General features: G+C 60.7%; 2 protein-coding genes across 2 annotated transcripts; one reads left to right on the top strand and one right to left on the bottom strand.

Annotated features, from left to right (window-relative positions):
- On the top strand, positions 1-471 carry COLE_02241 (uncharacterized protein; the record flags this gene model as incomplete). Its single annotated transcript, XM_018426099.2, has 2 exons — positions 1-236; positions 291-471. The coding sequence occupies 2 exons, from the start codon at positions 1-3 to the stop codon at positions 469-471; spliced, it is 417 nt and encodes a 138-aa protein (XP_018275537.1).
- A 1,557-nt stretch (positions 472-2,028) lies between these two features.
- COLE_02240 (uncharacterized protein) lies at positions 2,029-3,160 on the bottom strand (the record flags this gene model as incomplete). The annotated part of the gene is made up of 2 exons (XM_018419968.2): positions 2,029-2,886; positions 2,990-3,160. 2 exons carry the CDS (start codon positions 3,158-3,160, stop codon positions 2,029-2,031), a joined length of 1,029 nt encoding a protein of 342 aa, XP_018275536.2.
- Between the last annotated feature and the right edge of the window lie 7,938 nt (positions 3,161-11,098).

Genomic DNA, 11,098 nt, shown 5'->3' with positions numbered 1-11,098 from the left:
ATGCCCTATTCCCGGAACTCTGAACTCTGTTCCAGCAGCCGGGCCGGCAAATGCTGGATCTCCGGTGCGCGGACCGGCGGCTCGCGCGGGTTGGGGTTGGGGTCGGGGTCGCGCGACGCGACGGATCGGAGCGCTTGTGCTGAGTCTGAGCGCTTGGCACCAATCTTCTCACGCACAACGCACGGAGCGCCGACGGCGCTGGCCGTCCGGCCCACGCGCGCCGAGCGTGCGAGCGTGTGAGTGCGAGCGTCCGCACGACATCCGCCTCGCACCATTGCTGACGAATACAGCCACCACGTCACCGACCCCGACTTGGACCCCGACCCCGACCCCGACCCGCCAGACCCCGGCCCCAATCTGAGTGCGCAGTTGCACGCTGCCGAGCCCGAGCTCGCGCGCGCCCGCCCGGGGCCGGTGCCAGTCCGCGTGGCGCCGTATATACGCCGAAATGGTAGTCGCCCGGGGTGGTGATGCGACATATGCTATGCATCCAACTTTGGGCTAGTGGTGACACACCGCCGATACAATGCCGAGGCACCAGCCACGGTGATGAAAAGAGCAGATCTACAGGTACCCATTGTTGGTCCATGGGCCGGCGGTCCAGGGTGGGCGCAGGGACAGGGATGCGTCATGGCATCCAGAGGTATCTGGTGCGTCATTCCTTTCACGTGGGGCATGCTGCGCTCGCCGCGGGCCGCGGGCCTCGTGCCGCCAGGCATGCAGATTGTAAGCATGGTCTGGGCTAGGCTGTGGCTGTGGCATATCGGCGTATGGGCGTATGTGCATATGGACAGATGGGCATGCTAAACAGCTGCGGCTACATGGGGATGCAGGGGCTGGGACTGCGCGCGCGTATGGAATTTCACGCAGGACCAGGACCCAGGTGAGGCGCCGGAATCAGTCGGCTCATTCACGGGCCGCAAGCCGCTAATGTCGCCTGTCGCCACTGCAAAGCTGCTGATCTGCAGTGGATGCTCTGGTGGCTCCGCTGGAGCTTGATACGACCTAAGACACTAAGAGAGTGGCCGACCCAGTGCCAATTGAGCCAGCCCCCCGCGCCGCAGCCCCAGCCCAGAAGCCCCAGAACCCAGAAGCGAGAAGCAGTCAGAGCCAAGCGCCAGACGATGCAACAATGCAAACGAAACCGAAAGCGAACCTGTTCCCGCCGCGCCCGCCGGTGTCCTCAGCCAACAGCCCAAGGTTCGGTCGCTCCACCGATGCGCCGACGCACATGCCCCCATTCCACGTCCTGCGTACCTCTCGTGCCAGACCCAGACCCAGCAGCTCGCACGCCCGCCGTGGCCCGCGTCATTCCTCGCCGATGCAAGGGCACCGGGCTCGACTACTGGGCACACATGCACATGCCGCATTGCGGCCTGCACCGCCCACCCCTGACAGCTCAATTCTGCCATTTCTGGCGGCATGTGCCACAGTTTGTACACACACGCTCTACCGAGGGGGGGGGGGGGGGGGGGACCCTACGACGAGCCCAAACCCCCCACTCTCCGACGTGCTTGTGCTTTGGGGGGTCGCTTTCCTAAGTGAAAGAGGCTACAAGACCAACCCTCTCCGTGTTTAGCGTGTGTCGCGCGAAACACAAGCGCGCGTGGCGCTAAACTAGCAAAATGATCAATCACCGTGTAAAGATCTCACCGGCCCGTGTGCCGTTTGAGGGGGCCTTGTTTCGCTTAGGCGGTTCGACACGGCTGTGGCTACACATCTGGGCCGAACGAACCCGTGCTCGCGGCATTCTCACGGCAAGTAGTGATAGTGGCGGCGAGCACCCAACAAGAGCCAACGAAATGGAGAGGGTTTGCAAGAGTTCATGTCATTATCGATTTGTGTGTGTCATGAATTTCACTATGTATGTCGATGCTGGAGATGTGGTAGTATGGAGAGATGAAAGGAGACCATGAAAGGGATGGACACGATATACAACTGTACAAGTCTGGTAGGCAGGGGATTATGCTCAAGAAAGGGGGGCGGGGGGAGGGGGGGTATCCCGGACGTGATGAAGGTGCGTCGCAGTTACCAGCCTCCGACGCTCAAGGGTGGTCCCCCAACGTGCATGGCGCGGACGTTTGATGCAAAGCCATGGTCAAAATCGGAGACCGACTTGGATGAGTGGCTGCGCATGGATGATGGCCGCTTTGGCTTTGAGACCATTGCCACTGGTGAAGGCGTCTTGCAGTCCTCTGAAGCGGGCGACGACGCAAGCGACGAAGAAGCCGAGGCTAGTGCTGGAGGCTGAGGGGAGACGTTGAGGTATGGGTTGCGTGCCGACGACGTTGGGGATGGAAAAGCATTGTGGGAGCGCTTGTACAATGGTGTTGGCACGGGGCGAATGGGCCGCGCAGCGGCAACATTTGGCGTAGCCTCGGGAGAGGGGTACGCGGCGGCAGCGGCCGCCGAGTGAGGAATGGACGCGACGCTCAGAGGTGCCTCGGGCACGGCAGAAGACAGACGCATGCTGGATCGTGGCCCGTGCTCAAGGCGAACCTCGCTCTCAAACTGAGCCACGTCCTCGCCGGATACGTTGAGGTTCCACTCGAGGTAGCCGCACATTTCGCGCTCCATCTGGTTGATCTCCTTGAGCTGGAACATCTTTTGTCCGACAATGCACCACGACTGGTTCGAGTACGTGTCGTCGCAAATGACCTTTGATGCGATCATAAATGCCGAGATGAAGAGACGGTGCCCTGATGACCCACGGGCGGCGGGGAAGCGAGTCTTGAGGCGCTGCAACAACAAGAGGGCCGCAAAGGTGACGACGGATGGAAGACGCGTGCGGTGAAGGGCGTATGCGACAAAGTGTGCCAACGAAGGCGTTGGCGCACCTGGGTGGGTAGCGCTGGGAATGTTGGGGCACTGGAACAGCGAGCTGATCTGAGAAGTGTCAGCGCATGACGATCAAGGCGGTGGGGGGGGGGGGGGGGTGGCGGGGGGGGGGGTTCGCGTAGGGAGAGGGAAGTAAAGTAGGACGACTTACAAAGCGTGCACACAACAGGGCGGTCTCCTCATGTCCGTAGTATGGGTCGACCGGCCGGGGCCGGGAGGAGGGCGCAGAGGAAGCAGAGGCTTTTGCCACCTTGCGCGACGACGCCGGAGATGGTGGGTTGGGGCGAGCGGCCGGGACGGCCGTGGAAGTGGATGCCGACATGGTAGGTTGATGTCTAGTAGGCTGGGCGGAGACTTGGGGTACTTGAGTGCGACGCAATGGAAACTGGAAAGAGTCAGCGAATGTTGATGGAGAAAGAAAGGGAGGGGGGGGGGGGGGGGGGGGGGGGGGGGGGGCGTAAACGAACAACCATTTTTGGGGGGTGACAATGACAGAGGCAGAGGAGATGGGTATGAGAGGGGGGATGGCGCGGAGGAGGGGGAGAGTTATGAGAGAAAGGAGATTTATGAGCGTGTATTGGTGGGATGGTACATTGGAGAGAAGGTGGGGAGCGCGAAGGGGAAGTGGGAATGGAGGATGCAAGAAGGGCGACAGTGTGTTTTTAAGTGGGGAGGGAGGGAGGGAGGATGTGAAGAAGACAAGAGCAACAGATGACGGAGACGAAGTGTTGAACAGATCGACTCTTTGTTGATTGTCTTTGCGACGAGGACGAGGAGGAGGAGATGGCGACGCGAGAGACAAGACAAGAAGGAGGAGGAGAAGGAGGGAGGGATGGAGCGAGTATGTATATGAGGCGAGGCGAACCCAACTCTAGGGACTAAGGAGGCAATAGGAATGGGTGAAATGCGGGTTGAAATAGGTTGCTGGCTGGCCATTGCTGGGCGTCGCGGTGGAATGCAACCCCATCTGGTGGCACAAAGCACGGTCGCTTGGCGCACCTCGCACTCCCATTGTCTACCACGCTACCACCACCCATCTCCCTGTTACCCCGCTTGTATCGACAACGGGGCCGTACGCCAGCCAGTACGCCAGCACGCCAGCATTTGATGCGACGTGCATGTTGCACAGACCTCGCTTCGTGGGAACCCATATCGAGGACGCGCGGACCACCGCTCGCCCCTCTCTCTTTCTCTTTCTCTCTTTCTCTCTCTCTCTCTCTCTCTGTCTCGCTTACACATCGTCACACGAGTGTGTGTGTGTGTGTGCACAAGAAAGAGAGGTGTGATGCCACAACACCAAACGCCAAGCATTCACGCATCACAAGAACAGATCACACGACGAAAACGAGACAAGACAAGGAGTGATGGAATAGAATGGTGGGAGGGTTACTCACTGTGTCGGACTGTTCGAAAGAGAGGAACAGAGGGGGGAGGAGGCTAGTTGTTGAGATTTGTGGGAACGGTGATTGATTAAACCGAGTGTGGCCGAGTGGTTGGCTCTGATGGGGGCAAGTTGTGGGAGAGTGCGACGTGCACGAGTAGTTTGTGCCTTTTTGCGTACAGTCGCTTTTTGGAGAGAGAGGAGATGGAGAGCTGGAGGAGAAGATTGCAGCTGGGTGGAGCGGCAGAGGGGAGGAGGGGGAGGGAGAGATGGATTAGAGGTGATAGCGTGAGGGGATGACGATTAAGCGGGTGGGCCGGAAGGGAGGTGAGCCTGGTGGAGCGGGTGGAGCTGTGTGTGGTGGGCTGGTGGGCTCGAGTGGAGGAAGGTGGGATTCGGGCGAGATTGTGTTGGGGGAGGGGTTGTCACTGTGGGAGATTGTCCTTTTGACTGATGTCGTGTGGTGGCAACTCGATCGATGAGGAGAAAGAGATCGTCGTCGAGAAGGATGTGTGTGAGGATGTGTGTGTGGGTGTGTGCGAGTTGTCGCCAGCAGATATGGGGGTTGATATAGATATAGAAGGGTGTGTGTGTCTCTCGGGATCGCGGAAGAAACGGAGGTCGGGTGGGGGGCTGTAGAACGAGCCGAAGGGAGTGTTTTATTAGTATGCACAGGCCAGCCAGGATGGACGAGTGAGGATCGGCTGGTTTGCGTCGGCAGCAGCGTTCTAACGTGAGCAGCAGCAGCAGCAGCGGCGAGAGACACAAGTGGACGGCGGAGTTGGCCCGGTTGTAGAGCGGGAGGGACGGACGGCGGTTGGAGCAAGGCAAAGTCGATGCAGTCAGCGGCGAGCGAGCGACCGGTGGCGGATGTTCCAAGGCTACTCCCCCTCCTTTCTCAGGGTTTACAGAAAGTGATGGGCGCGCGCGTGTGTACAGAATGTGTGTGTGTGTCTGTGTGTAGTACCGTGCACATGCTGCTGCTGCTGCGGGAGGAAGAGGAGAAGCGAACCGCTTTACTTCCCTAAACCCTGAACGTCTCTCTCTCTCTCTCCTCGAGTGCGATCAACTCGCATTTCGGCCCAACACTCAAAGTTGAGTGTCCTCAGGCACTGCTCATCCACTTGCCACAGCAAGCTGCCCCTGAGTCCATGAACCACCATCAACGCCCTGAGATGCTCATGCCCTTAATCAGGGAGTGCCTTCAAACCACCCCCCCCCTCCCCTTACCCTCCCTCCCCTCTGCTTCCACGGCCAAACTCCTTGCCACCCCTTCGGCTTTTGCTCGATATCCATCCGGCCCGATCCCACTCCCCTCCTCCCACTCGGCCCACTCCTCCTTCCCACACAATCCCACAACTAATCATCATCATCATCATCATCTCCGCCTCTTGCGCCCCTCTCCGGACTACGGCCGGCCGGCGGCCAAGATTGCGTACGTCTCTCCTCCTCCTCCCATCTCTCTCTCTCTCTCTCAACATCGGTGACTCACACCCTGAACCATCTCTTCCCATCCCCTCCCTCTCCTCGCTCTAGAGTCACCGTCCGGGCTTTTACTCCGTCCATCTTGCTTCAAGCCAATGTCATTTGGTTCACCCACCACTCCCTCCCTCGGCGTCTTGGCCATGTCCCATGCAACAAGTTTTATTTTCTCCCCCATGTCCCATGTACGCAAGCCCCCCTCCGTCCCCTGGGCTTCTTATGCCTCGATGAGCATGTGGCGTCTAAACCATCATGTAGCGAGATACCCCCGAGCCAACAGTCCCATACCCCATGCCATCACTTCTGACCCCTCCTCTCCTCCGGACTTCCGGATTACTACTTGACAGGTCTCCTGATCTCCTGCTCAACAGATCTACCGTCCCGCACCTTCATGTCATCACTTCAGCGGCCGCCATATCCGGATCATTATCCGGGTGTGACTCGGATGTAGCCTACCTCCCCCGCGGCCCCGTGAAAACTCTCTCGCCTTGGCTAGGAGCCTTGGCGATCTGTTCTGCCACAACTGCACTGTAGTACGCTTTCATCAGCCATCGCCGCCACTTGAAGCTTGCATGTCGTTCAGACGTCCACAGTCCAACCGAAAGTCTATTCACGTGCACGCCATCGCTACCGTCCCGGGTGCCACCCTCGCATGCATCCCGCATCTAACCCCGCCCCCTAATTGTTGCTTGCCACTCGCTTTGGGATCTCGCTAACTGATGCACAAGCCCGAGCGCCGGCTACTTTGACCCCCCCGTCATCGGACTGCACCGAAAACCGAGGCGCAACGCCGCTCGGCTGCATCCATCCCGACCCGTCGGCGGGGCACCCGTCGACATGGTGTGGAGATTCGCTGGGGCCGGCCGCCCAGACCCGCGCACCACACATGCACCCGCCATGACTTGGCCTGCAGCGCTTGTGTTGCGTTGGCGTCTGGCGTCTATGCGCCTGGGCGCCTAGGCGTGGCGGACGTTGCCAGCAAGAAAGAGGGGGCCACGCAGGCGACCAAGCCCGCGTGTCACGCTCCGTGGAAATAGTCAGCGACTCTTTGAGCTCGGGCCTACCGCACACTCGGCGTCTCTTGTCCGTCCGACGCCGCCGTAGCCAAGTCTGGGCCATCTCTTGGCATGCATGGCATTGCATGGCATGACACTACGGCATGGCATGGCTGGCATGGACGTGTCCAAGGCCTGCTCGCAGCACGGGCATCCGAGTCCTGATCGTCGCCGGAGCCTGTCCCTCGAGCTTTGGGCTCTCGGGCCTTGCATCTCTCGTCAGCATGGGCCGCATGGTGCTGGCCCATGGTGGCTGGCCAGCAGCTGACTGCGTCGACTGGCACGAACGGACCGTCGAAATTTCCATGCATGCATTCCGCTAGAACAACGACGCCTCATGCTGAAACGGGGGCACAGACCGCGTGCACCCTCGCGTCTTACTCGGCCTTGCGTCTGGTCGGCGTCCCCTCCTGAACTCATGCCACGACCCGACGATGCGCGGCCTGCCCACTCCGTGCTCCGTGCTCCGTGCTGCCCACTGCCACTCGCAAGCCCACCGCGAGAGCCGGCGGTACTACTTGAGGAGTACGCGGCCAGCTGCGTCCGCGTCCGCGTCCGCGCCCACGCCAGAGACGCGCGGTCGCGCGACCGGCATCCGCGCACATCCGAAAAATACCATAACAGGCCCTGCGTGCGGTGGGCATTGAGACGGGTCCATAAGCGCACGCCACGCCGCGTCGCCTGCGCCACGCACCCAGCTGCGTCTGCTGCCGCCCATGCTGCTCGACACGCCCGCCGCCACACCAGGGTGGAGGCGCAGAGGTATGATCATCGGACCGCCGCCTCGGTGCTTCAGAAGCTCGTTCCGGGTCATTCCGGGATCCAGAGCGCCACTGGCCTCGGACGCTATCATCAGTTGTTGCCGACACGGTGACTTGCAAGCCGGGCTTGTGACTCCCTAATAACCCATGCTCTGGCCCCCCAGTCGGCCCTATGCCCTAGCATGCATACAGCTCGCTCGGCGCCCGTTTTCGCGACTGCCGGACGCCTCCTCAGCCTCTGACAAACTTGGCCAGCTCCAATGTCAGCTCCACTCGATGGCTTGCCAAGTGATGCTTGAGGCTGATCACACCAGCCATCAGACGTTTGCGTCTAGTCCGAATAGTGAATTTTGGGGATAATCCTCTGCAGTGCGTCGTCTTGGATCATCCGTGCTAGGTCGCGCTTAGCTGCCACCAATCCCAGGAAAATGTCCAGGCGCCCTAGATGTTTCTGTGGACACGTGTACATTGAGTTGAGTTGCGAGCTGAACGAAAAGATGGACTGGATGAAAAGAATCAATGCCCGCTTCGGAAAGTTGGCACCTGCTGAGCTTGCTGAGTCGCAGAGCTTGAACTTGCGCCGATCTTCCCAGCCACCACCCGGCGCCTGGGTATGCCTTTTGAGCCCGGTCCCTGTGCCCTGTGCCCTGCGACCTCTACTTGTGCACACAACAGTCGACGCCCATGAGCCATAAACTATGAGCTCATAAGCTCACCCCCCCTGATGTCATAACACCCCTGGACCCGAACCCTGTAAACCCCGACATCACCGAGGTCGGGTGTCCCGATCCGACGTTCACCGCCACCCAAGACCAGAGTATCAACAAGGTCTTCGGGGGTCGGAGGATCCGAATCCTTGTCTCCTCGGTCGTGCCATTGGTGCCAAGCACATGTGCTCTCGTAAATGCTCGACGCCTTCAGTCAGGATTTACTGCTAATGTGGATAATTCGTATGCTTCTGCCTCATTGCACTGACTGCGCCTCAGGCGGCGGGTGCGTACTCCCCTGCATCCTTGTTCCGAGGCGATTTTCATTTTCGTATTCGTGCATGTCCATGTGTGTCGACGCCGTTGCGCGACTGTGGAGACGGAGTGGGGAAGGTGGCAGTGTGGGATCGGGTGGACGCAGTCGAGGCGTGACGTCCAGCGTGGCGCAGTGGCGGTCTACCCTGCTTCCAAAGTGGTAGTCACCTGTGGCTCACACTCCGTTAGTCATACGGAGGCCGATAAAGCGTGTCAGACTCCCCGGCGTCCGCGTGTGCGTGTTAGGCAGTCGACGCCGCGGACCGCGATTTCGGACGACGTGGCACAAGGCATGCATACCGCCCGAGGCATGAAGGCATGTCCGGTGCGTCGGCGACAGCGGCGGCAGCAATTCCTCCGGAGGGCCGCTCGGCCTCGTCTGAGCGTGCTTACATTGCCACCCACGCTCGATGTCCCCACGAATTTCAAGCTCATCCCGGACCCTCGTGCTCCTAGATCTGTGCGTCGTCGACGTCGACGACCCTGTGCACGCCGTCCGAGATCTCGGCACCCTCACGATTCGCACATCGTTCCACGTCGCCGTGCGCACAGGCTATGCCACCGCGTGCACGCCGGCAGAACGGCGCCCCTGTTCCATACCTGAGCTAGGGCGGCATCCCGTAAGATAGAGGAATATGCATCCCTGTGTCACAGACTACCGCGGCCGTAGTCGCGGTGGCGGTGGACATGTGAGTCGGATGCGTGGGAACGCAATGTCATGCACGGTGACCGACACATCTGGCGAGTCGAATGCCACATTGCCACACGCCAGCCACATCATGTGTGCATGTGAGCGGCGCTTGGGCCGCGATCTCCTCGATCCTCGCGCATGGGCACACACCGCCAATCCGATCTCCGGTGGGTGAAAACTTTGCGATTATCTCCGGCGTCCACCTGAGTCAGCTCGCCAGACCGTCAGGCCGTTGGGCATAGGCACTGCAGTCTCGCGGAGGTTTACCGACTTCTTGGATCTGTGCACAAGCGGCTTGGCGCGTCGAGCGCGCGCGCGTTTCTCACATGGCTATGTCAGCTCGCCGAAGCAAGACCGAGGAGCGGCCGCTGCTTGGCGTGCACAGACGAGATCGTGCCTGACCTTTTTTTGCGCGTCAACACTCCATTGTTTTGTGCGCCTGTGAAGCTCCGGCGCGCGCACTGTCCTCCCCAGATCTCGCGTCCCGCATCCTGCATCTCTCGCACCGCTGAGGGGCACCGTTCTCGCTCGCACTACAGAAACTTCCAACCCGAGCAATGCCGAGGTTTATCGAGATCGCGACCGGCCTGGCCGACGGGACCGACCAAGGAGGCAGGAGCGCAAGCTTCGCTTGCAGCCTCCGCATTGTTGAGTCGGACGGACCGGCCACGCTACCGAAACAGGCGAACGGCTTCCGCTCGCCGCGAGCGCTGCGTCCGACGCTGTTGGATGGGCCTCTCCCGGTGCCAAGACGGGGATAAACAACGCTCCGGTGGCACGCTCGCAGACAGATCTCGCTTGCGACCGTCTGTTCGGGATCGTGGGAATCGGGATGCCGTACCCCTCCGAGGTTATCCGGATCCCATCCCCGTCGTCCGCGAGTACGCATAACAGGTGTGCGACGCCAGTCGATCGCCGCCGCCCACTGCCCAGTGGCCAGTGGGTTTGGCGAAAAAAAAAAGGCCATCGGTGCCTGTGGATCAGCAGGTAAATGTGCCTGGCTGCGCCACACCTGACGAATTCGTACGCTCCTTCCCCCATCAGTGGCGCTCTTAGACTTTCACTCTCTCCCGGTTCCATGACGCCGGAACGCGCTGACGGAGGATCGGTGGCGCTGCGGCGTCATTTCTCGCCGCATGAATACGCATCATACTTTGGAGCAGCGCCGCATTGCGATGATCGAATCGATCCAGCCACATCATTCACCGCTGGCCCGTCACGTTGGCTGCAGCGGGCGCTAGCTGTGGCGCCGAAATGTCGGCGCCGCACCGCTGTCCGCAAGCAGATGAGGACACGACTGCTTCGGGTGTCCCGCTGACCGCACACTGATGGCTCCACACGTGACTGCCACTGGCATAGTGCAACCCCACGTCGGATGGCGACCTAGGTCATGCCCCACAGGTAATGATGCATGCATCGGGATGCAGTCTACCCGAATCACTCCACCGCAGGAGGTGACGACAAGAGTGCCCATCGGCAGAGTGGGGACCCGACGTGGGACCGTCAACGTCTATGGACGTGGGGAGAGTGCGGCCCGACTCGACAGCAGGTACAACTTGGATCTCCGGTGTTCTCGCACAGCGACTCGCCGACATCCGACGCACCACATGGGCCGAAAGCATCACGGGAAGCGTGGCGGAGGGTGTACGCAAGCCGCTGAGTCGCGCTGAAGTGGCGAGCTGAAGGCGTGCGTTCCGTGGCGCCCCGCCCGAGCTCGAGCGGTTGGGCACGCAATTGATGGCCAAGTAGTCGAACTCGACGGTGATCGCGTCCCGGCCATTGATGCCGGACCTGAGACTCGGGGCCACACACCAATCTCAGCTCCGGGTTGGACCTGCGGAAAGGTGGCTGGCGACGCGAATCTCGGT

Source organism: Cutaneotrichosporon oleaginosum (genome assembly GCF_008065305.1).
Source record: "Cutaneotrichosporon oleaginosum strain ATCC 20508 chromosome Unknown ATCC20508_contig02, whole genome shotgun sequence".
NCBI lineage: Eukaryota > Fungi > Basidiomycota > Tremellomycetes > Trichosporonales > Trichosporonaceae > Cutaneotrichosporon > Cutaneotrichosporon oleaginosum.
The sequence above is the reverse complement of the archived record's forward strand: the minus strand, read 5'-3'. Positions and strand labels throughout refer to the sequence as shown.